The sequence below is a fragment of the Lepisosteus platostomus genome, unplaced genomic scaffold (assembly GCF_059453375.1).
Source record: "Lepisosteus platostomus isolate fLepPlt1 unplaced genomic scaffold, fLepPlt1.hap1 Scaffold_164_H1, whole genome shotgun sequence".
Lineage (NCBI taxonomy): Eukaryota > Metazoa > Chordata > Actinopteri > Semionotiformes > Lepisosteidae > Lepisosteus > Lepisosteus platostomus.
Window position 1 is genome coordinate 26,518 of NW_028291545.1, and position 26,317 is coordinate 52,834.

Below are 26,317 nucleotides of genomic sequence, written 5' to 3' on the forward strand. Positions count from 1 at the left end.
GATTTTTTACACTAGTAGTCATGTTAGTTTTAGTGATAGCATTACTGTTATTATTAATATTATAAGTGTGGTAGTATTTTGTGTCAGTGTTGGTGATGATGATAGTGTAAGTCTTAGTGATAGTGTTACTGTTGCGATATAATTGGTATTTGTATTAGTGTTATTTATAGTATATTTGTAGTTATGAGTGTATGTGTTTGTGAGTGTGTGGTGTTTGTGAGGAGTGTGTGGTGTCTGTCAGTGTGTGAATTTGTGTTTGTGAGTGTGTGGATGTGTGTCTATAAGTATTCGTAGTGTCTATGTGTGTGTCTGTGAGTCTGTGTAGTGTCTGTGTGTGAGTGTTTGGATGTGTGTCTGTCAGTGTGTGTGTAGGTGGACTTGTGCTCCACTGGTGTGTCTAACAGAAGTGATCCATCAACAGGTGTTGAGGTCCAGAGCTGTTTGCGAATGGAACCACTTTCTAGAGTCCAGACCCACATCCACAGATCTGTGAGTGCCCTGTTTTTATCACTATTAGTAGTAATGACAGCAGTAATAGTAGCAGGAGTATTAGTATCAGAATTAGTATTAGAATCTGAAGTCATGGTGGTAGTAGTAGTAACAGTAGTAGTATTAGCAGCAGAAGCAGTAACAACAGTGGCAGTTGGATTATCCAAGCAGTTACTTCAGAAACTAAGGTTTTACAAATTTATACTCTACTTTTCTATGCATGTTTTGTAAAGTGCCTTGATGCTCTGGATTAATTAAATTAAATTAAATTTATTTTTATATAGCGCCTTTCACAATAACTAGGTTGCCCCATGGCGCTTAACAAAGGAAGTGACTGTACAGTGGATATAAAAAGTCTACACACTCTTATTGAAATTGCAGGTTTTTGTGATGTTAACCCAGAAATCAAGATAAATCATGTCAGATGTCTTTCCATCCTTAATGTGACCTTGCCACCAACAAAATTCAAGAGAAAAATTTTGGAAAAATTGAAACTAATAAACCTACAACACCCTGGTTGCATAAGTGTGAACTCCCCCAACTAATACTTTGTGGAAGATGCTTTTACATTTATTACAGCAGTAAGTGTTTGTGAATAAGTCTCCATGAGCTTTGCACACCTGGACTTTGCAATTTACTCTGTAGACAAGCAAATCTGTTCAAGGAAGAAACTCAGTTTAGTGAACTACTGGTGAATTCAGCACAAGTTTTGTCATCACTTGTTAGGATGGCTGAGTTGTCTAAGGTGTCAGACTTGAGAACTGATGTCTTTCATCTTGGTTGGGTGTTCTGGTCTCCAAATGGAAACATGGGATTAAATCCCACTTCTGACAGCTACTTTTTTATTTTTTGTGTATTGTTCCTGTCTTATTGTGCTGACAATGACAATAGGAGGAAAACAGAGAAACCGCTTATCAAGAACATGATGGGCAGGAAAATGCTTCGTCAACACTTAAATGTGATTAGCAGAAAGGAACTTTTAGATGGGCTCCAATTTCTGCCTTAAGAACTTTTTGAGCTGTCTGTAAGTAAAGAAAGATTTCCGGTAAGGTGTGCATTCAAAAGTCAAAGACCGAAATATACAGTGCCTTGCGAAAGTATTCGGCCCCCTTGAACTTTTCAACCTTTTGCCACATTTCAGGCTTCAAACATAAAGATATAAATTTTTTATTTTATGTGAAGAATCACCAACAAGTGGGACACAATTGTGAAGTGGAACGAAATCTATTGGATTTTTGAAACTTTTTTAACTAATAAAAAAATGAAAAGTGGGGCGTGCAAAATTATTCGGCCCCCTTGCGTTAATACTTTGTAGAGCCACCTTTTGCTGCGATTACAGCTGCAAGTCGCTTGGGGTATGTCTCTATCAGTTTTGCACATCGAGAGACTGAAATTCTTGCCCATTCTTCCTTGCAAAACAGCTCGAGCTCAGTGAGGTTGGATGGAGAGTGTTTGTGAACAGCAGTTTTCAGCTCTTTCCACAGATTCTCGATTGGATTCAGGTCTGGACTTTGACTTGGCCATTCAAACACCTGGATACGTTTATTTGTGAACCATTCCTTTGTAGATTTTGCTGTATGTTTGGGATCATTGTCTTGTTGGAAGATAAATCTCCGTCCCAGTTTCAGGTCTTTTGCAGACTCCAACAGGTTTTCATCCAGAATGGTCCTGTATTTGGCTGCATCCATCTTCCCCTCAATTTTAACCATCTTCCCTGTCCCTGCTGAAGAAAAGCAGGCCCAAACCATGATGCTGCCACCACCATGTTTGACAGTGGGGATGGTGTGTTGAGGGTGATGAGCTGTGTTGCTTTTACGCCAAACATATCGTTTTGCATTGTGGCCAAAAAGTTCGATTTTGGTTTCATCTGACCAGAGCACCTTCTTCCACATGTTTGGGGTGTCTCCCAGGTGGCTTGTGGCAAACTTTAGACGAGACTTTTTATGGATATCTTTGAGAAATGGCTTTCTTCTTGCCACTCTTCCATAAAGGCCAGATTTGTGCAGTGTAAGACTGATTGTTGTCCTATGGACAGACTCTCCCACCTCAGCTGTAGTTCTCTGCAGTTCATCCAGAGTGATCATGGGCCTCTTGGCTGCATCTCTGATCAGTCTTCTCCTTGTCTGAGCTGAAAGTTTAGAGGGACGGCCAGGTCTTGGTAGATTTGCAGTGGTCTGATACTCCTTCCATTTCAAGATGATCGCTTGCACAGTGCTCCTTGGGATGTTTGAAGCTTGGGAAATCTTTTTGTATCCAAATCCGGCTTTAAACTTCTCCACAACAGTATTACGGACCTGCCTGGTGTGTTCCTTGGTCTTCATGATGCTCTCTGCGCTTTCAACAGAACCTTGAGACTATCACAGAGCAGGTGCATTTATACAGAGACTTGATTACACACAGGTGGATTCTATTTATCACCATCAGTCATTTAGGACAACATTGGATCATTCAGAGATCCTCGCTGAACTTCTGGAGTGAGTTTGCTGCACTGAAAGTAAAGGGGCCGAATAATTTTGCACGCCCCACTTTTCATTTTTTTATTAGTTAAAAAAGTTTCAAAAATCCAATAGATTTCGTTCCACTTCACAATTGTGTCCCACTTGTTGGTGATTCTTCACATAAAATAAAAAATTTATATCTTTATGTTTGAAGCCTGAAATGTGGCAAAAGGTTGAAAAGTTCAAGGGGGCCGAATACTTTCGCAAGGCACTGTAAAAGCAGCAACACTGCGATTTGTGAGTGTTCTGTAGTGTTAAAATCCACAGGTTTCCATGCTTCTTGGATTTCTTAGCCCAAGAAGTGATTCCTGTTTCATTTTCTATTCACCAATTTGATTTGCATTACGCTCCTCAAACCTCAAAACCGAATAACAAACGCTAATCAAAGTTGCACAAGGGCTACACTACTTTGCCCCGTCTAAATACCATTATGTGAAATTAAGAAACCGCAAAGTGCGGTCTTCAAACAGCAAACGCTCAAGTGTTTATATTTACTTGTGAGCAGACCAACCTTGATTTAGGAAAGCCTTTGCTCGCCCCTTGCTATAACAACGATATCTGAATCGGGCCCCAAAGTGGTAAGAAAGCTGAATTACACAAAGCACATAAGACATTGGGTTGTCACTGTACGCTATCATGTTTTGCTTGCACTGTCCTACTAAAAGATTAGAGGGATCAAAAAGGACACAAACAAACCTTGAATCCACAATTCTGAACTTAAGGGTCACCAGCTCTACCGACTGCACCTCTCTTGCTCCTCTACTACAACAGTGATATTACTAGCGTTGGTTGAACATGGTATAGTAGGCTGACAGCTGAAACACGTGGCTCACAAGCAGTGACAGTACCATTATCAGATATCGCTGCAGCATATTGGTTTGGAAGCAGGAGTAAATATCCCATGGAAACATGTATGCCTCCATTAACATCGTATAGTAGGTGGACATCTTGGCTATGAGGGTTCAAACCCTGTCCGTGCTTCTTTATTCTGCACCACGTTTCTTTATCTAGGTCTTCAAATTACTTGGCAAAACATTGGTTCTTGTTACTCTTTCTCTTAAGCGGAAGATTGGTATTTCAAGCCCACCTAGAGGAGCACGTCTTGTGATTCCCATGTAAGCATAATATCTGCTCAAACTCGATTATTGTTCTCAGTGACACCTAAAACACCTTGATATTTGCAAGAAATGCAAATATTGTGCACGTTTCAAGCTACAAGAAGTAATCAATTTAGTACTTAAGTGAATATGATCTGGAATGCTCAATAACGACCAACATCAGCAGCTTCCAAGAAATTAATTTGAATTTCATACTCACCTTGCATTTCAAAATTACAGTGCAGATTTGGTGGAGAACTTCACAAGCATTATTAGGTTTGGACTGTACAATTGTATTTTAATATCTCGGTATATGTACCTTCATTTTAATATACATGTAACCATAAATGCTGTATAGTATATTGTACTTTTGTTGTACTTTTTAAAACATTTTACCTGAGGACGCAAGGGGACTGTTATATCTTGTGATACATGCAAGACATCTGTAAAAGAAGGTGAAATTTTAATAAAATTGGTGATTAAAAGAAAACCACAACTTGTATGATATTATCTCTCGATATCGAAGACCAATTGAAGGATTTGAAGAAACTATCAAAGAAACAACAGCAATAGCAGATGTTTGGGTTTTGAACCAATGATTACACCTCAATAATCAATTCGTCCTCAAAAAAAGAAGAGACAGGCATGTTTTGAGCCTCATAATGATCCTCTTCTGGATCCACAAGAAACGTGTTTTGGATGTACTTATAACTTCCATCAAAGAGAGATCTCATCAGTTGCATGCAATTGAAACTTTTGACTTTTTGGATGGTATTGAAAATATTTTTTAAAAATAAAATAAACAATTTTCCAAAGAAGATCTCATGAAGTATTGCCAGGATCTATTCTTAGCGTTTGGTAGTGATAACACTGCTGATATTGATGGGGTAGAAACGTACGATCCGTTGACAGGATTTCTGAAGCGAGAAGTCCTAGAATGCCGCCTATAAATGAGCTAGGATTCATACCAAGAAATACTTTTTGTTTTCCACCCAGAAGGCTGCTATTGCATTACACATCTTGTGAAGATTACCAGTTTTGGTAGCTTTTGGGCGTGATTTTCCAAAACCGAAACTAATAACAAAATTATTTAAGATGCACCATGTCCAAAAATTGTAAATCGAGACTAGTATTACTACAGAAGAAAATATTTAACTGAAATATCAATAAGACTCTGTAAGTATAAAAAGTAGAACAATTAAATTTATATAACTTATTTTTTATTCTTATTACAAATGGGCTCACACACCGGAAGACACTAACGTTTATCTTTGTTAGAGTGTGTGAATAACAGTTTAACCCAAAATGTTTGTAATTGTGATTTTGTTAAAATGCAATAAATCGTCTATCAGCAGTAAGAAATTATTAAGAAAGTAAGAATTTTTTTTATTTCACAAACGGTAAGACGTGAAGAGAGTTTACAGTTCGTATCCTTCGCTTTGTCTTAACTTAAGCGTTCAGGATCCAAGCCCGTGTGTGGATGGTTGTGTTTCTTGAATCTCTTGTAATCATCAAAAGTCGTTGTTTAGTCCTTCAGTACTTTCTCGAGTTGTACCATGGATATTATAAACGATTAATACTATTCATGCTCTTTTGCCTTTTCCTTCACATACGGAAAAAGTTCCAAGTGTCCTTATGGCTGTGCTCCACATCTACACGAGAGCACCTGTAACAGTACAGGACACGCAGTGAGGAGTTCGCGCAGCTTTCAGTTTAGTGCGGAGTCCAGAGGGAGGACTCGCTCGCTGAATGATTTCTCAAGAAATCCCGGGTGAGATTTAACAGGTGATTTCTTCAACAGCCACGACAAGTGTGGAGACGTTCTCTGGATTTCCTGAATATGACGTTAAATTAGTTCAAATCATTTGTTGTAGTTAACAGAACTAAATGCTTTGGAGGTACATCTAAAACAGCAGAGCAACACTGTAGCACTTCGTGTGTGACTGAACTTAATTGTGTAAACCTGGCTCTCTATGAACACCGACAAAGAGTTCTCACTCAACAGAAGATTGCGATGTGAGCACAATAATATAAAGCACGTGGAGATGCCAGGGATTGAACCCGGGACCTCATACATGCGAAGCATGCGCTCTACCCCTGAGCTACATCCCCAGTGGTGGGTGCTCATGGAGAATGCCTGCAATTTCCCACTTTCGTGTTTCCTCTACTACAGAGTAAATTCATGGGAATGAAGAAATAAGGAAGGAAAAATAATCGCATTGAAGCTTCCAGAGACTGGGCAAAAACGAATCAGTTATTTTTATATCCAGTCACGCGGGCGACGGTGGTTAATTCCTCAACGGGGGAGTGCTTTTTTACCTCCTTATTCTACTGTCTTTCAATTCTGTTTTCTTTGAAAGCTTTTTGCATCTTTTAAGTGCTCTCGGTTAAACTACGCATAGAACAACAGCAGTACTGATGGTTTTCATGGACCGATGCACACTTCTTCTGTACAACTCCAGTGATAAAGCCCTGTCTGTAAATATTGTAGAAGAACGAAAAAGGGCGAAACAACGCTCCAACCACAGGAATGGTAACCAGAAGGATCGTGGTCTTATTTAATATGTCATTTTGAGATGCCTTGTCAACGCAGACAGGCGTTAGAGCTGAACAAATAATTTATAGTGGTGGTTGTAAACATGAAACATGTTGTTTCTATACCAGGAAGAAAGGAGCAGACTCTTAAACTCTTTAACTCTTAAGTTAAAAGAGACAAAAACGACACCTAATCACAGCTAACATTAATTAAAATGACATCACAACAAAAGAGCAGAGCCTTAAGTGAATCAAATTCGTTTTCATTAAATGTCTGTGTCTTCATCACTTTGACCGGGGTAAAGTTAGCTTGAAGTTCGAAAACGATTTTGGCACGCCTGTAGCGTTTTTATGAAACAATTGCTTTGTATATACAACTGCTCTGTGTATAAAGTACATTGTGAATGTTCTCACAGCCTTCAGTTTGTCTTTTTATTCCACGCACGAATATTCTTGTGTCCATATCACATATCATATAACACAGAACGCCTTCAAACCAAATGCATTTTAAAGACCACGACTTTGAAAATTTTCACAACCCCTCCATAAACATATCAGTGAGCTAATTATCCTTTTCTGACAGTCAGGGTTTTGATTGATGCGCAATTACGCACCATCTGGAACACTGGGGGACCGCTGTATACATACATACATTCACAACGCAGAAATACTGCTCAATAGAGTTTCATGCGAAAAACCCATATATGACCATAGGAAGCAGAACAGCAGTTTCCAATTACCCAGACTGTCAGCACGGGAATAAAGCTTTGTTTTATTTCTGAAACCCTTTCTTTATTTCCTGTTTTCATTCTGCAGGAAAATTCCTATTCTTTACTCAACAGCTTTTTAAAAACAGCACCCATGATGTTCAAATCATGATGTCCATGATTGTTTACACAGAAGACTGGCAGAGCTTTGGGTTGTGAATCTCTTTTTCTCATGGTTTGATTGAATGTGGCACTGTGCACTAGGATAGGGGGATGCTGTTCACAAGCCAATAGCATTTAAACCACAGCACCCACAACGCTGCAAGTAAGTGTTTTACACACTAAGCAGGTCCTCTGACCTTTCCCAGCCTTGCTTTGGGTTGTGAAACCTCTTTCAGTTTTTGTTATGATTTTTTCAATACGGCACCTACTGTATTAGACACGCAATACACTGGGATAGGGAGGTCCTCTTCATGACTCAATAGCATTTGAAGCACAACATTCACAATGCTACAACCAAGTGTTTTACACAGCAGACAGCCCCCCTCACCTCATACAACCTTGCTTTGGGTTGTGAAAGTATTCTTTATTTTTTATGATTTTTTTTAATATAACACTACAGGTAATATACTGGAATAGGGGGGTCTTCTTAATACATGGGGTACATGGGGATAGCGCCTTAAAAGGTGGCTTCTCAAAGCTCTTTACAGAATGACAACAACAATAAATAAAAATACACAAGATAAAACACAATTACAATATATAGAGGAGACCGTGGATGGTGGTACTAAGAAAAGCAGAGGGGTGAAGAATGGAACCAGTTCAGTAAAGGCTTTTCTAAAGAAGAGGGTTTTGAGTCTGGATTTGAAGTAGTTTAGAGAAGGTGACTCTGTGATATCCTTGGGGAGAGAGTTCCAGGGCTTGGGGCATAACAGGAGAAGGCCCTGTCACCCACAGAATGTAGATGGGCTTGGGGAACAGTTAGGAGAGCAGAATTAGAAGACAGAAGGTTGCAAGGTGGGGAGTAGGGCGATAATAGTTCAGACAGGTGCTGAGGTGCCAAGCCATGCAGAGCCTTATAGGTGAAATTATATTGTCAAATTTGTAAACCTGAAATTATTTTTTGTTCATATAGTCATTAAGATCCAAAAGACTTGGACAGAGATTCAACGAGCCCAGGCATAGAGACTGAGTGTCGAGCGAGCAGGAGCGGTGAGGAAGGAGACTGCGAGAACATAGATATAGATACTTTACACAAAGTACAGACAGTGCATCAAGACAATATACTGTACAAACAGTAGACAACGTACAAGTAAACAATGCAGACATGTAAACAGTGACTGCAGACGTGCGGAATAAATAAGAAATTAAGGTAGATGTTTCTATTAAATTAACGGTATTCGAAATGTTGTAAAAAGAAAACCAATTTGTTTTGTAAAAAAAATGAGAGATGATTTTTATTTTATACAGGAAAGGTGTGCGTGTCAAGTTGATCTTTTCGGAGTGCACCATTTGAAAATATAAATTGGAAGTTAGTTTGGATAACTCCTGATGGATATTGTATTACAAATAAAGCTAAAAAGATATGATTTAAAATTGTTCATAGGTTTTATCCAGTTAAATAAGTACTGTCTAAATTTAAGCATGAGCAGGATGATTTGTGCGTTTTTTGTCGGGTTGAAAGGGAATGTTTGGTACATTTACTTGTAAGGTGTGTGTTTGTGAAGTTGGACGGACTTGCAGAGTTTTGTTTGTAGGCATTTAAAGGTGTTTTTTTTAGGTTTAAGGACTTTGATATTGTACTGTGTAAGAGAACTTTCTTTAAAAAGAATTTATTTATAGCAAATTTATTAGTCATTCTGAGTAAATTTCACATTCATAAATCAAAATGGTCCAGTAATACTCCCCTTTTTAGTACTTTTCAGATGGAGTTGAAATATTATTTAAATTCTATAAAAATGAAAAAAATGCTTAAGCAAGGAAAACATTTGATATATGTAAAAAATATAATTTACTTCGTTACCTCTGCCAGTTAATTTTTTTTTTCTGTTCGTGTTTTTTTTCTCTTGTATCTGTTTCTGCTCCTCTAGTTGTATTTGTAAATTATTTACACATTTAATAAAAATAAAAAAATGTCGACCGTATACGTTACACTATAATATAACGCAAACATCTATTCTGGACTATTTTTTTCAGATTTTTATTATTCGAATAATATTTTTGTGGTTTATAGCAACGGTCACTAAGGAAGTTCATCTGATAACCCGGAAGTCCTCTCTTTGACCACTTTTCGCTTTCCGTGTGTTCAAACCCACGTGTTTACAGCCGCTGCAGCTGCAGGACTTGTCTGTGTCTTCCAGGATCGACTCTGAAGAAATGGAGAATCTGTTGCTTAATCTGAAAACTGAGGCGCACTCTTTCATGGAGATTGTGCTTAAATCGATCGTGCATAAAGTTTCGGAAGTTTTCCGAAACCGGACAGATGATTCCGAGAAATCGATTAAACAAAAATTCCGCCGGATCTCTCAGGTTCTGGCGAGACAGGTCGTGATTAAAATCACGTCTGTCGACAACTGTTTCGGGGTCGAAATCGCGCAAATGAAGCAGGAAAACGAGCTTCACTGTTTCATGGAGGTTTTGCTCAAATCGTTCGTGTATGAAGTTTCAGAAGTTTTCCGAAACAGGATGTCTGACTCCCACGACTCGTTTCGAGACAAACTCCGCAGCGTCTCCCAGATCCTGGTGAGTCGGGCCGTGATTAATATCACACAGTGTGTGGAGGACAGTTTCGGGACAGAAATAACGCGAATGAAGGAAAACGAGACCTTTAAAGTGCGACTGCAGCTGTGGGAGAAGGAGTCGGGAGCAGGAGGAGATCAGGGAGCGACAGATCATGTTGGACTCATGCCTCCCTGTGAAATCACTGCAGAAACAAATGAAGAAACGGAGCCGTCGGGTAAGTAAGACTTTTATGTAGTAATGTCTGTGTTTAAAAACGGTGTTTTTAACGTCCTCACTGTTGAAACTGTCGTGGAGAGATGCAGAGCGAAGTAGGAGAGGTTTCTTTTCTGCGAACTGAACTAGTTCTGGTCTAGTTAAATTCTCATTAAGGTTATTGCTGTTCTTTGAATGTGGACAGAAACTCGGTTTTGTCTGAGTAATATTGAATTTGTCATCAACTGATACACTTTCTTTATGTGAAAACCAATTTAGGAGACTTTGGAGTCTTGAAAATATGTTTGTGGGCAGATTATTTATCGACGTGGCGGTAACTATCTCTTCTGTGCAGTGTTAATGTACCGCATTGTACATTAAAGCAGTGTCCAGTCAGCCAGTGTGTCTGTATTAACCCCTCTCTCTCAGTGCAATGTTAATGTACTGGAGTGTACAGTCAGTGTGTCTGTATTAACCCCTCTCTCTCTCTCAGTGCAGTGTTAATGTACTGGAGTGTCCGGTCAGTGTGTTAAATACTGGCAATTTAGACAGAACAAATGTTTTCGTGAAAAATCCCCGATTGTCCTCTGCTGCCCTTTTCAATCTTCTGGAGAGCACAAAAGAGTCTTAAGAAAATGATTACAACTTTGTTCGATAAGCTTCTCCTCCTAGACCCTGTTAATTGCTACGATGAGTTCTTGCTTTGTGCTCTGTTTTGCCGTTCAGGGATAGACACGGTGAGATTCAAGTTCATCAGCCTGCGAATGGAGGAAGGAAAAACATTTTTAAGAAATTCTGTCCACATGCACTCACTCACTGCAAAAGCAGCAGCGACCACAGGAAGCGTTTTGACCTGCGTAACAAACCGGTGACGTCACTTGGGGGTGTGTCCCATGCCCCGCTTTTTGTAATGGTGCCCCCTCAAATCCTCATGTACTTGAAGTCCACACTTCTTACGCTGCGTCATGGTGTGGACCTGGAGAAAGGGCTTAGTGTACAGTTTGAAAACTGGGACATGGTCTTATAATGTTAGTGAATAGGGAAGACAAGTTACGCCATGAATCAATAAATGTGTGTTGAATGTCTTATAAACCCTCTTAACATTGACACAGGAGCAGGATTTGTGGCTGCTGTGGTTCGGAGCCTCGAATTGTCTTGCAAATGTGCTCATCTGTGTGACAATGAACCCTTTCTCAGTCTGTCTGGGGGGTGGGGCTCAATCTACTGTCTCCCTTCCTCGATTTAACATCTGATTCGTCCTCACTACCACTACGGGCTTAAGAGCTCATGAATTTAAAGTGAATATTTAACAGGCTGTGATATGTATGTATAACCAATATAAAGGTCAATATAATATACATATTACTGAGAAGTTATCATCAGTGAATGATTTTAAGATTTTAATGATAAATATGATTTATGATTAATGATAAATATCTATTGTACTTTTCTATTCTATTTGTGACTTTAAAATCTTTGTATATAAAATTTCAGATTAAAACATGCTCAGAACTTCAAAGAGGCAGGTACTTTAATGTACATTATAAACCCCTCTCCCCCTCTACAGGTAATGCAACAATGGAAAGGCAACAGCTCCTTAATAACCTATTTTATGCAGTAGGTCTGATATCTACTTCCATACACAATTAAGAATTAACAATCAAAAATCACAAATATGTAGTGCAGTACATGGAATCAGACCGCTCAAGGTTTAAAAAAAATCAAGCAATTGATGAGTAGTTTAAATCCCCAGAAAGAAATAAGGATGAATGCAAAACACTGTATATTGCTTAGAACTGAAGTCTCAAACAACAAATCGTGGCGAGCTTTACACTTCTCTTTTGTTAGCTCCATGATGTCACCCTTTAATCTTAGTGTTCATGTGATGGCCGAATCCCTAGCTAGACCCATGGCCTGGGTATTATGGGAAATGTTTAATGCAAAGTATAGAGAAGTCCGATTAACACTCAAAAATGTAACAAAAAATGAATTTCACCAAACCTGGCTTAAACTGTGCTTTTTCCCAATTTTTACGTGATTAATAATAATATCCTTTCAGTTACATAGTGCTTCTCTGGAAACCCCAGTGAAAGCGCTCTACAGGTAATGGGGACTTCCCTCCACCGCGTAAATGAAAATAACTAAGTTTTTTACATTGTTATGGATTACAGTTTAAGTGCACATCAAAAAGTCTATGTATTTGTAGATAGAAATTGATAAATTAATATTTTTAGACCTGCCTACTCACGTTAACTGCAATACCAAGGCCCATCACCACTTCTTTCGTTTATGATATGTTTTCAAAGCATTGCATTCACCACTTAATCATTTCAGCTTTCACATCAGCAATTTGTAACATGTCAGAGATTTTTTGGGGTTCAGTTCTCCTTGTAACACTTACAGAAACAAAACATTATAATTTAAATTCAGAAGTGTGACAAATCCTTTCAAGTTTCACTTGCATGTGTAGAAATATCATGATAATGACAAATGAAGCTTACTAATTTTTGTAGTATTCCCCGCGATGTAAAACAAGTTTCTCAAATATCTTTACTTTAAAATAAATTCATGGGAACGTCAACGTAGCATCATAATTACAGTATAGCATTTCTAGTTTGTAAAGTAACTTACGATTTGGAAGAAGAGGTCTTCGCCAGAGATGCAGATAATAAATCAAACATCAACTGCAAAGGCTGGGGTCAGCTGATCAAGAGATCACAATTGAAAGATCTGGTGGTCTTGAACTTGCGGTTTTGTATGGTGCCGATGGCACAGAGTGACGTCACGGACAGAAAAAGAAGGCACTATATTAAAATGTAAAACATCCACCCCCACCCGACCAGACAGAGTCGGAAAACAAATTGCATTCATTGTTTTCATCACATCCAGTAATTTAAGTACTGAGTGTGTTGGTACCTGTAAACGTCCTTGTAGTCATATCTGTGTATTCAGAGGTCAAGGTGTGCCCTCATGCTGTATTCTACACCAAGGACTGACCAGAAGTACAGATAAAAGGACTGAGCTAATCATTTCATGTTTGTGCATAAGACCCCTGTTAATACAAACACGTGGATAATGCCAGTTTTTCAAAGAACCTAGATATATGTTCACTTCTGTTCTGTGAAAATAAAAATATTTTCCAATATTGCCGCGGTGTTCATGTGTGAGATGATAGACTCTTGTTTCTCAGATGTGTTATGAACCGTGTAAACTTTGTACATAGTGCCCCTTAAAAAAAGAAAAAAAAGTCCTGAAGTCCTGGTTCCTTTTCACATTGGCAAATGTGCTTTGCATAAAAAAAAACAACAATGGTTCAGAAAGTTGCAAATTCAAGTCTTTTTAAATACGTGGCTACACAGACAGGTCAAATCTTCACACGTCCCTTGATGCCTTTTTATTTAAGAAGGAGACAGTATGAAACTGATTACTTCTTCAGATTTTTAAAAAAGGACAATGCTATGAGGTATTAAGACTTGTTTGTTAAAGCCTCTTTGTAAGAATATACAATTTTGCTAATGTTCACTTTTTAAGTCTACACCCGCAACTCCTCTGATTCGGGTATGATATTGGAGACAAATTTAATTTTCCTGTTCACACAAACACATAGAAGATAATGATATTAAATGCAAAATCCACCACGGCCCCCCCGTACCTGGGCAAACAGAGGAACAAAGTTGCAGAATTGTTACTCTCGCACTGGTAACAGAGTGCTTTAACTCAGTTGATGGATTTACTCGAGGTCAAAGTCACTGTGCATGGTCACGTGATCACCAGAAAAACAAGGCGCTATATCTCAGGAATGAAACAAACGCTACTTTCAACAAACCGGCACAAACGCAGCACTAATGATTGAGACCGGTCCGGTTCCCCTACGACGTTGTAGGGGGGCTGAGTTATGTCTGACCCCGAATCGTTTGTACTGTCTGTAGGGGGGCAACTTTACGGAGCTAATTAACCAGTCAGTGTGTCTGTATGAACCCCTCTCTCTCAGTGCAGTGTTCATGTACTGAAGTGTCCAGTCAGTGTGTCTGTATTAACCCCTCTCTCTCAGTGCAGTGTTAATGTACTGCAGTGTCCAGTCGGTGTGTCTATTAAACCTTCTCTCTCAGTGCAGTGTTAATGTACTGGAGTGTCCAGTCAGTGTGTCTGTATTAACCCCTCTCTTTCTCAGTGCAGTGTTAATGTAAATGTAATGTATTATTATTACTGTATTCTTACTTTTTACACGGTAATAAGGTTTCTGACAAAGCTTGTATATCTAAAATCACGTATTGTCAGAAACCCATTTAAACTCTATTATTCCTCTATGCTTAAACAACCCAAATTGATTGCGAGAATACTAGACGTGTGTTTGTGTAGCTTAAAGCTTACAGCTTTAGCTTGAAGCTTTTAAGATCACATGGCTTCAGCTATCATTACTATGGTAATGTTACTGATATATACATCCATACCAAACCTTATGCTGATGTGGCTGTCTCTATTCTAATTGCATCTCTGACATAAGAACTTGGATGACTCAAAATGTCCTTCATGTTAACTGTGACAAGACTGAAACCATGGTTATTTGTACCACCCATCAACTTTATAAAACCAGTAAGAAACCCTATCTGTAGATGGTCTTGTAGTTGAGCTTCAGTCTAAACTGAAAAACTAGGGGATGATATTTGACGTTCGACTCACATGCGCAGAATGTTGTCAAAACATCTTTCATTCACTTCAGAAATATTCCTCGACTACGCCCTGTGTTATCACTAACTGTGGCTGAAAAGTGTTGTCTAATCTTGAATCGACTACTGTAACGCTCTACTCTCTGGGGTTTCTAAATCCCCATTGAACAAACTCCAGTATGTCCACAATTCGGCAGCCAGAATCCTGACCAGGTCTAGTGCAAGTGTTCCCATTACTCCTATCCTGGAGTCCTTGCACTGGCTTCCTGTCAAGTTTCCTGTCGACTTAACAATCCTCCTGCTCACCTATAAGGCTCTCCATGGCTCAGTACCTGTCTGAGTTATCACCCTACTCCCCACCTCACAACCTTCGCTCTTCTAATTCTGGTCTCTTTACTGTCCCCCAAGCCCGTCTACATTGTATGGGTGACATGGCCTTCTCCTGTTATCCCCCCAAGCTCTGGAACTCTCTCCCTAAGGATATCGGAGAGTCACCTTCTCTAAACTCCTTCAAATCCAGACTCAAAACCTTCTTCTTCAAAAGAGCCTTTATTTAACTGTTCTTTACCCCTCTGCTCCTACTGTACTTAGTACCACCATCTACTGTCTCCTCTAACTGTGTATTCTCATCGTGCTAATTTTGTGTATTTTTTGTTGTTGGCATTCTATAAAACGCTTTGAGAAGCCACCTTTAAAGGTGCTATATAAAATAGTTTTTTTATTATTATTATAAAGGTCTTGTTTTCTTGTCCTGTGTTTACAGGCTCAGAGGCCAGTACTCTCTCTGAAGCTCTGGAAAGGGTTCCTCTTGAACAGCAGCACAGTGAGGAGGAGTGGGGCTCCAGTCTGATGCCGGAGACAGTGCTCACTGCCGCACAAGAGAAAGAGAAACTCAGGGAGCAGCACACAGAGAGCAGACAGAGTGTCAAGGATCTGGACTCTGTGCCCACGATGAAGACAGACCCTGAGAGTGAGACACCTGGGCTCTTAGTATGTGATGATTTTATAGAGAAGATGAATAATCTGGACTCGAACAATATTACACAAGGTTGTAATGAATTGGGCTGTGTCTCTGTACAAGAGCACAGTGAAGAACTGGATGTCTTTAATCTTACAGAGCAGGACATGGAGCCCCAGTTGATTGACTGTGCAGAGCAGCAGACTGATGTACCTGGTGAAGAGAACAGTGTTGAGATACAGCACCGAGAGGAGAGTCAGTACAGGGAGGAGTACAGGGAGGAGCAACAGCAACAGCAACTCCTACAGGGCTTGATAATAATGAGGCCTTGTTCTGTTCAAGTGGAGAGACTGTCATTGCACAGTCTCAAACAATCATGTAATCCCTTAGCATCTGATGACTTAACACACAGGTTTAATAATCTGGTTACTGAGAAAATCGTTGAAAGTTTTAATGAACTGGAGAGTATGTCTGTTCTTGGGCAAAGAGAGGAACAACTGAATGAAATGGATGGTTTAAGTCTCAGAGAGCTGGAGATGGAGTCCCAGATGATTCACACTACTGAGCAGCACACTGAGGGACATAATGAAGAAAACAAATCTGACTTTCAGCACACAGAGCAAGACCATTCCATGGAGCATTTGCAGAATAAGAGACCCCAGCACGATCAGAGGATGAGGAAGAATCACTCAAGGGCTTGCTCAGATGGAGTGGACAAACTGATATTATGGCACAGGGAGGAGCAGCGTTTCTGTCAGTCTGGCATTTCACAATCCTATCAGCACCTTCACACAGGAGAGAGACCGTTCATCTGCAGTCAGTGTGGGAAGAGTTTTAGTAAGTCAAGTAACTTAATTATCCACCAGCGCATTCACACAGGAGAGAGACCGTTCAGCTGTAGTCAGTGTGGGAAGAGTTTTAGTGTGAAAAGCCACTTACAATTACACCAGCGCATTCACACAGGAGAGAGACCTTTCAGCTGCAGTCATTGTGGGAAGAGTTTTAGTCAGTCAAGTCACTTAAAAGGGCATCAGCGCATTCACACAGGAGAGAGACTGTTCAGCTGCGGTCAGTGTGGGAAGAGTTTTAGTCAGTCAAGTACCTTAATAGACCACCAGCGCATTCACACAGGAGAGAGACCTTTCAGCTGCAGTCAGTGTGGGAAGAGTTTTAGTAAGTCAAGTCACTTAAAAAGGCATCAGCGCATTCACACAGGAGAGAGACCTTTCAGCTGTAGTCAGTGTGGAAAGAGTTTTAGTCAATCACACCTCTTAAAACGACATCACCGTATTCACACAGGAGAGAGACCATTCAGCTGCAGTCAGTGTGGGAAGAGTTTTAGTAAGTCAAGTCACTTAAAAAGGCATAAGCACATTCAAACAGGAGAGAGTCCTTTCAGCTGCAGTCAGTGTGGGAAGAGTTTTAGTAAGTCAAGTCACTTAAAAACCCACCAGCGCATTCACACAGGAGAGAGACCGTTCAGCTGTAGTCAGTGTGGGAAGAGTTTTAGTCAGTCAAGTAACTTAATAACCCACCAGCGCATTCACACAGGAGAGAGACCGTTCAGCTGTAGTCAGTGTGGGAAGAGTTTTAGTCAGAAAAGTCACTTACAATTACACCAGCGCATTCACACAGGAGAGAGACCGTTCATGTGGAGTCAGTGTGGGAAGAGTTTTAGTTGGAAAAACCACTTACAATCACACCAGCGCAGTCACACAGGAGAGAGACCGTTCAGCTGCAGTCAGTGTGGGAAGAGTTTTAGTAAGTCAAGTAACTTAATAACCCACCAGCGCAGTCACATAGGAGAGAGACCGTTCATCTGCAGTCAGTGTGGGAAGAGTTTTAGTCACTCAAGTAGCTTAATTATCCACCAGCACATTCACACAGGAGAGAGACCATTGTAGCGGCAAGGTTTATTAAAATACAGGAATTAAGTTTGCTGCTCCCTTGCCAGTCTCTCTCTCCCTCATCTCAAGTGGTGCTTGATACAGAGAGGCCATTCTATTTGGTTCACATTTAAGGTGTTTTTCTAGCTGATAAGAGTGTTCTGATAAGGAACAACTCCCAAAGCTGAGACACGTGAATGGTCATCACTAGTGCCTCACTGTCTGGGAGATTCCAAGGGAGAGTCTCATCCCAAGTGGTTTACAACCCCAAGGTCAGAGTTCATGGTTACTCATCCTCACAGGGGGCACCAATAAATGTAGGCATCCTCTCACAAGGCACCAATAACTGTAGAGGTTTGTACATTTACTGGGACAATTGTTAATTGTAGCAGTAAGTCACAAAATGATTCTCGAATGCCCATGGAACTTTCAACCAATGAGCGACCGTAGTTCCTCCAGGTACAACTCCAGCTCCTCCTGGACATCCTCAGACTCAGCTCAGACAGTCACGTAACAGCCAGTGTGTCCCAGTGCCAGGACTTTCCCTTGTTCTAAGAGTCGAGAATGGAGGTTGCCAGCGTGTAACCAAAGGATCCACCCGAGGTTAGCCCAGCAGCAAGCCTCGTGAGCCCACCGCGAACGCTCACCTGATCAACGAGTGAACTACGGTCGGAACTGTGGACAGCTGAATATCAGTATTCAGGACTCGCGCTACATCGGGAACGAACCGGTCTTCTTCCTGTCTAAAGATTTTTCTGTGTGCAAACTCTGCTAGTTTCAGCCAACACTAACTAGCCGGTCTTCAGAGAGCATCAGCAGCGCACCGCAGCAGAAATCTCTCTCTTCCTTCTCCTTCTCTCACGTCGAACCAGCACTGCCTGGCACCGGGCCAGAGAGTGCCGATTGGACAAAGCAACAGCCTGCCACTGCTTCTTTGTGTCCGCTGGAGATCTGAATCCCCACAGAGAGGATGAGTATTCAACATTCTGCATTACAGTTCAAGAATTCAATTGTTACCTCAACCTGAGTTGATAGCAATTTAATTCCTATGAGTCATGTACTGGCTTTTGAGTATCTAATGTACAAGTTGTAACAAAGTTCATTTACAAAACAGTCTAAATGAATGATATTACGGAATGTATGTCCCTCTTGGTTTGTAACTCTTCGTGATTGAATATATACCTTTTGTATACTGCTAACCCCCTCTATAAGATCTGTTATGTTTATGCACATTTTATGTATTAATAAATGTATTGTCGTGTATTAGTATCTGCGTGTGTGCGTTGTTTGAGTTATCCTGCAAGGTTGATTCTAATAGCCATCAGAAGAATAATTTTTGTGACTTACTGCTACAATTAATAATTGTCCCAGTTAAGCTCAAACCCCTAAATTTACTGGTGCCTCGTGAGAGGATGCCTATAGAGTAAAGAACAGGAACATGTAAGATGATTAATATACATTAATATACCCATCCACTCGATTCAGGGTTGTGGTGGAACTGGAACAATCCTGGCAAGCAGTGGGTGCAAAGCACTATCACAGATAATGTGACACCAGTCCATCACAGGACTCACTCACCACGGCCAATTTTCACAGAAGCCAATTAAAATCCATGTCAATACAGAACAACAGACCTCCACCTCCATAGCTTCCATGTTGTACAGTATTTTGAGAAAATCTGGAATGTACCTTTCTTTTTTATCAGATGTTTAATCTTAAACTAAGCTGTAATGCCCAGGTCAGCAGCTGTGAAGGGAGACGAAGAAGTTTTTCATTTCATCTGCGGGAAAGCCAATTCACAGTCCTTCCAAAGACTTGAGAAGACTGCATGAGAAGTAAGCAGAATAATATATTACTTTAATTTCTATGGTGTCATGCCCCACACTCTACCTCCAAAACGCTGTTCTATCCCTGTCACACCCCACACTCTCCCTCGCAAACGCTGTTGCATTCCCAGAACCACTGTTTCATAATCTCATCCCTGATTGAACCCATCACATTCTCACATGGACCAGATTCCTCAAATTCTCACTCCCTAACCAATTATCCAATCACACCCCTTTCCTTTCAGTATTTAAACTCCCCTCACACACGCATCCCCACGCTCACTATAGAGAAGCCTCTTGTAGTATTCTTCAGTGCGTGTTTCCAAGCCTTTTGACTGATCTCCTGTTATGAATCTTCTGCCTCTGCCTTTTGACCTCGCCTTCTGGATTTTGTCTTTTGGATTGTTTTTGGATATCGTTACCGGACCCTTTGCCTCCCTTATCGACCCAGCCTTTGGATTTCGTCTTTGGATCGTCCCTTTGCTACTTTGTGTTCTGTGGGATTCTGGTCACGCATAAGGATCCTCCAATTCTACCTATAGGTTCCCTGACACAGACGAGGGGAGTCCTGGTGTCCGTGTGGCGGCGCAGCTGGTAAAAATGCTCCCTGTGCTGTGTGTGTTGTGAGCTGCTGGTGTTTCTGAGAGAAACGGGCTGTTTGTGTGGGAAGATGCTCTTTCCTCAGGAGGGGAAAAGTCCGTCTGGGGCTCAGCTGGAAGAACCGAGCGGGAAGGAAAGTTCTGGAAGTGCGCGTCTCCTCTCCGTCTGCTTCAGTCCCAGTTACTGCGACAGCAGGACAGAACACGAGTGACGAGCGAGTCTTCTTTTGTACACGGAGTATTAGAGGGGTTTTTAGGAAACAGCACAGAGAGAGAGAAAAGGACACCAGTGGGAGAGAGTCCTGAGGCTGATTGATGAATCTCTCAGTTCTTGTCTTGATCCAAGTTGTACCCCGTCCCAGTTTAAACTGGTTTACAATATGGGATTTCTGCACTGACAAGACCCTACATGTGTCTCCACAGGAGATGGGAGTCCTGTAACGTGTTTTTAGACAGAAACCCGCCAGAACAGACACATTAGAAGTTACCTGGAGGAGAGGTCAGAGCGGGGACAGTTTCTGGACGAGTATAAAAACCCTGAACTTCGCTTTTTATAGCCACACTTTCTGATTAAAGTGTCCCGTTACTTCAGTCTCAAGAAAACTATTTAAAATTTCCAGAAATGGATTAGTCGGGTGATGTCCAATTTTATTAGAAAGAGATATGATCTCCTGACTCTTACTCTCACTTATATAATAGTATGTGTTGTTATCAGTACAGTTACTCCAACATCGGGACTCATTACAGCTCATGACATTAATTACAATTAATTCACTCTTTATCCTGAGTGTCTTCAGTCGTGAACAGAGGTCCGTCCAGTTTCTATGCACTGTATCCAGTACAGGGTTGCGTCTTTAACACTAATGAAATGTAAAGAATGAAAACACATTGAAACAAGCAGTAAAACGGGTACAAAACGGATACATTTAGAGGACTATTATACATATACGGTTGGAGTTCCGGATAACTTTAGAGCAGTGGTTCTCAAACTTTTTGGACCAAGTACCACCCCTAATCCAACCAAAGCATCCATGTACCACCTACAAGTCATCATCTCATAGGAACCCCAGAAATTCTCAATGACCAACATGAGCGTGCGTGCACACACACTCACACATACATATAATAAATATTATAATAATAAACTTTAATTGATATAGCGCCTTTAAAGGTGGCTTCTCAAAGTGTTTTACAGAAAAAAAAAACATTAACAACAACTAATAAAAAAGCACCATTTCAGTGAGAGGGGTGAGCCTGTTAAGTTGAGCAAAGCAGATGTGAATTAATTTTCGAGCCTTGATACAATTCACAACCGAGTCTAACAGATATTAAATCGTCAGGCATTTTCTTGACGGCAAAGTTCTCGCGGTGGATGTTGAAATGCGTACATTAATTTCTGGAGCAACCTCTCTATTTCGTGCAATTACACCGTTATGTCAGCTTGTCATTGCTCTAGCACCGTCTGTACAAACTCAGACGCATTATATCCAGTCGAGGGCATTCTCTTCGATAAATACATTCAGAAGCTGAAATATGTGCTCTCCTGTAGTTCCTGTTGGTAGCGGTTTACAGAACAGAAAGTCTTCATGGGACATGCCCTCAAACTCGTATCTAACGTAAACGAGCAAATTGGCCAAATCGACTACAGACTCATCTAATTGCAGTGAAAAACATCTGCTCCTCTTAACGCGCTCTATCAGTGTACTTTTGATTATAATCCTTCATTTCAATAATTCTATGAATGAGTTCAGGGGGAGGGGGGCAGCAGGTCGAGCTATTTAGCAGCTTTTTCTCCACACATAATACGTGTCAGCTCTTTTGCCAACGGTAAATAAGGTTCTTCAAAAATAGTGTAGCTTACCTGCTTTAGCAATACGCAAGCTTGCATTTTTCCGCGTTTCCGTTTTTATTTCCGTATTTATTTGTTTTTATTTCATGCGCATGGGAGCGAAACACAGAGACGCTCGGTGTATTTTTCTCAAATTAGAACAGTTCTGTGTGCTCACAAGATTACCGGCGTTCGTAGCACGTATTTCTATGCATTCCTGTGTTTAGAACGTTGGCATAGTTCCAAAATCACGTACATTCTTTGTTCTCCCTATTTGCTGGAGATGCAGTAGCTTTTTTTAAATACAATTGGTCACTTGCATCCGTAGCACGCATTCCTATAGAGTGGTATAGAATTACAGAGTATCTCTTGTGTCCACTGAAGTATTAGCGCGCACTGTATCGTAGTACGTAGGCTGCGTGTTCGACACGTATTAAAATACAAAATATGAAAACCGATCCCGATTTTTCAGCGCACATGACACAGTTCCAGGGTCATTTGGCGTACCACTTGGCGGCACTCCACGTACCACTGCCGGTACGCGTACCACAGTTTGAGAACCACTGCTTTAGAGGACTATTATACATATATGGTTAGAGGTCTATTATACGGATAACTTTAGAGGACTATTATAGGTATATGGTTAGAGATCTATTATACGGATAACTTTAGAGGACTATTATACATACATGGTTAGGGGTCTATTATACATCAAAGATAGGTTTTTTAGGTGTAGAAACTAGTAAAGCAAGCCAATGATTTGGTTTAGAAATGTATTCTGAAAATACACATTTACACCTGAAAAATATGTATTTCAAATTATACATTGTATACAATCAATCAAAAATCAACATATGGGCAACAATCATAAAAAACACAACTAGTCTTAAACTTCAGCTACAAATTCTGTATACAGTATAGTAATGACAAACCCAAACTAATTACATTAACACACTAACTCAAAACCACATTTTGATTCAAATATAAATTTTAAAATGTACAGATGCAGCCATTCAAAATGCACGGTACAAACCCGCGGTACGGTAAACTACCCACAAGCCACCGCAGGGCACCGCGGTAAGTGATTGGCTGGTTGGTAGTGAAAAGATTTAATCATTTAATCTCTTTACTGTGCACATTTTAATCCGCTTAGTTTTGAATATTTATATGGAATTTTACCACTAAAGGGAAATTTTAGTAGCTGAGCATAAAAAGAAGAGGAGCATAACACATCTGAAGGTCATAAACGATATTAATTTAGGAACATAAACATTAATGTATGTACGTAAACTGTACTGTGTATGGCTGGTCTTGGTTGTTTAAAGAAAAAATACACACCAGTCTTCCATTTCTCCCTAAACATTTTAAGCATGAAAGTTTTATGAAACGGTACCCAAATATGCGATTGCTGTATAAAATAAATTTTAATTTAAAACAAATATTTAACACAAAAATTAAGCTGTTTACATCTTCCGCCTGAGAACAGTCACCCGTTGCTACCCAATGCAGAAACACAGCCACTAACTAGCAAAGAGAGGACATTAGCTAGCCAATATGATAAAGAAATAAATGATTATTTTGTTTTTTTCTTTTGCACATTTATTTGAACATTTCCATCGATTGTACAAGCACTTGGAAACTGTCCAATCCCTAGTTCATCAGGCATTTTCTTTTACACTGCGGGCATTCTCCCGGTCTGGCACCTTCTAGGTCTGTGTCTTCTAGGATATAATGCCAGCGAACTCTTGTTTTTATGTCCACTATAACAGACATTCTCCTTTGCTTTTAACCGAGCATTTAATAATTTCCTAAAATGAAAATGATTTACTTTATTTCCCTCACGGGATCAATAAAAGTATCTATCATCTATCTAAACAATGGGACAGAATTCTGGGGTCTCCCTATACCAGAGATTATGGTAGGGCTTCAGAATGGTGATTGGCTGACACCAATTGGAGGAAAAAAGACGTGCTGGTTTGCTATACATACTGTACCAGGAAGAGGATTTCTTTCTATTCGAAACGTGTATTTTAAAAGTTTAATTAAGAAGTAAAAACCTTACAGCGTACACAGATTTCTAAACTGATCAAGATCGTTATCTTTGTCTTATGCATAATAATGTTCACCGCTCTGTCCAGCAAATTAATAATAAACTTTATTTTATATAGCGTTTTAAACGTTTTAAGTAATTGGATTGCTCATAAACCTAATCACTTATTCTACATAAACACAGCGTAATTTCTCTCTGAAAATGCTTTTTCTTTTTATTTAGGCTCAGATTTCAACTATAGATCGTATTATTAATAACCATAATAACGACCAACCAACAAAAACAACCATATAAACATAATACCAACCAAAAACATAGTTAACAACCACAATACAAAATCAAATATATCAAACCATTAAACTCTTATCATAATCCCGCCCCTTTAGCAAAACCAAACCCTCCTCCCATCCCAGTTTATCCTCTTTATTATAAACAAAATCCACCTCAGTTTTCAACATAAAGCATTACACAAAATCAATACCTCAACACTCCATACTCAACAATGATAATTCACAAACAGCCAGAACATGTAACTCCAGATTTACAAATAGACCTCATTTCCATAGCCCCGCCCCTTAAGCAAAACCAACATTCCTCCCCTGTTTTCTAAAGAAATGTTTCCAGTAACTCGAGGGAACAACTTTGCAGATGCAACTGTCAGGTGAGCAGTACTTGTAGAACAGGAGTCTGAGACCCCTGTGAAACCTCTGTTGGTGAAAAGGGGACAGCCACAGGACATTCAGGCTGAGGCCTCTAAAACAAAAAAGGACATGGTTAGAAAAGCGTTCGGGGCTGATGATGATGGGGTGTGGTGCTGCCAGCACACTGGACGCCCTGCATGCCCTCACAGCCTAATGCCCTTTGTAGCCCCACAAATGCACTCTGTCGGACACCCAGGTGGGAATCAAAAGGTGTGCCGGTTACCCAAAACTGGGTGAGAACCGGGTTTGAAGCAGTAGCCACTTATGTGGTATCTCAATGTAATTTTGTTATCAAAGGAACTCAACTACAGTTCAGGTGAGGGTGCTACAGCTCAAAAGGCCTGCTCCTGAGGAACCTTTCAAACCTGGCAAATTGACAATTGTAAAGGGAAACCTGGGCTCTTATAATCTGTTTTCCCAGTGGGTTGCTGCCACTGGCTCTGTGTCTACCAAACACTTGATAACAGAGATAAGCCCTCGGTGGGCACTGCCCTGCCCCTTGTATTATGATCAAGGAACACACTTCACAGGGAAGGTGTGTCAGGCTGTGGCTGCATTGTTCCGAGTGAGATGGACTGAGATCATCCTCAGTCTGCTGGAACAGTGGAATGAAGGAACAGATCTCTGAAAGATCGACTAGACATCAGACTGAAGGAACGCCATGGGATGCAGGCTGGATCAAACAGAACTGTGTAACAGAGCCTGTTTGATATCATCACGGGCCAATCAATGAAACTTCCTGGAGGGACGAATTTAGCTAATGGATTGTTGAATTTGCTAATTCTCTATTGTAGTATTGTAGGTTGCTAGGACTTAGCAAAGCACATCTATGATGAAGAAAAATATATATCATAATTATAATCCAGATGATTGGGGCATTGGTGCATGGCTACAGTCTGTGCTAGGAACCTGGAGAGGGTCTCTGGTTCAATACATATTTGTGGGTCTGGTATTATTCGTTATGATCATACTGTTAATATCCTGCTTGAAAAACATGTGGACTAAAGCTGCTGCTTCTGTGCTAATTGTATGCCCTGAAGGGATCATGAAGGTCAAAAAATGATTTCATGGGAAAGGTTCTCTTATCTAGTGGCAGAACCTGATGGGTAGACCAATATAGTTTTAGGGGGGGTTACCCTTGGGAGTGATTCCCATAGATGCACATTATTATTATGGTTTGTTTGTTTATAATAAGATGTTTTGCAGGAACGGACCAAAGAGAAATTTTACAACTTCAGCTAGAATTGTTCTGCAAAACGGCACAGCTGAGGCAGTGGAACAATGTGTAGATTTTTCTAAGAGTTATTACCCAGCTGTTGACCAATCTTGTAAAAAACCCCTAAGAAAAATGCTGGGCTCCAGCCCACAGGGATTTACCTGTGCTGTAAGAACTAATGCGTGAATAAGGAGACTGGATTCTGGTGAAAGACAGGAAAAAGAGGTGTTCGCTCAGGTGGAGGGGGCCGTGCCAGGTGCCCTGAATTCATGGTTCCCATTTTAAAAAGGTCACAAACGAACTGAGCAAAGAGCAGGAGTGATGTC

The 26,317-nt window shown here is 40.3% G+C and overlaps 1 protein-coding gene, 1 long non-coding RNA gene and 1 other non-coding gene across 5 annotated transcripts; 2 read left to right on the forward strand and 1 right to left on the reverse strand.

The window, feature by feature from the left end:
* Positions 1-418: 418 nt before the first annotated feature.
* LOC148636582 (uncharacterized) lies at positions 419-19,039 on the forward strand. Of its 3 annotated transcripts, XM_088623486.1 has the most exons (3): positions 9,620-10,282; positions 15,691-15,897; positions 16,045-19,039. In XM_088623486.1, exons 1-3 carry the CDS (start codon positions 9,703-9,705, stop codon positions 17,787-17,789), a joined length of 2,532 nt encoding a protein of 843 aa, XP_088479612.1. In that variant the 5' UTR covers positions 9,620-9,702; the 3' UTR covers positions 17,790-19,039. The 3 variants fall into 3 exon arrangements, with proteins under 3 accessions (XP_088479613.1, XP_088479612.1, XP_088479611.1); XM_088623487.1 differs by lacking the exon at positions 9,620-10,282 and adding an exon at positions 419-489 and having other exon boundaries at positions 15,691-19,039; XM_088623485.1 differs by having other exon boundaries at positions 15,691-19,039.
* trnaa-cgc (transfer RNA alanine (anticodon CGC)) lies at positions 6,125-6,196 on the reverse strand. The gene has a single exon. It is a non-coding gene; the product is annotated as a tRNA-Ala (tRNA).
* Positions 19,040-19,630: 591 nt separating the features above from the next.
* On the forward strand, positions 19,631-20,823 carry LOC148636584 (uncharacterized). Its single transcript, XR_015932126.1, has 2 exons — positions 19,631-20,191; positions 20,620-20,823. It is a non-coding gene; the product is annotated as an uncharacterized LOC148636584 (long non-coding RNA).
* Positions 20,824-26,317: the final 5,494 nt, after the last annotated feature.

What these genes read in the sequence shown, in the direction of transcription:
- LOC148636582 (XM_088623485.1), top strand. Translation starts at nt 9,703, where the DNA reads ATGGAGAATCTGTTGCTTAATCTGAAAACTGAGGCGCACTCTTTCATG. An exon ending in TGAAGAAACGGAGCCGTCGG is followed by an intron (nt 10,283 to 15,690) that starts GTAAGTAAGACT and finishes CTGTGTTTACAG; the next exon opens with GCTCAGAGGCCAGTACTCTC.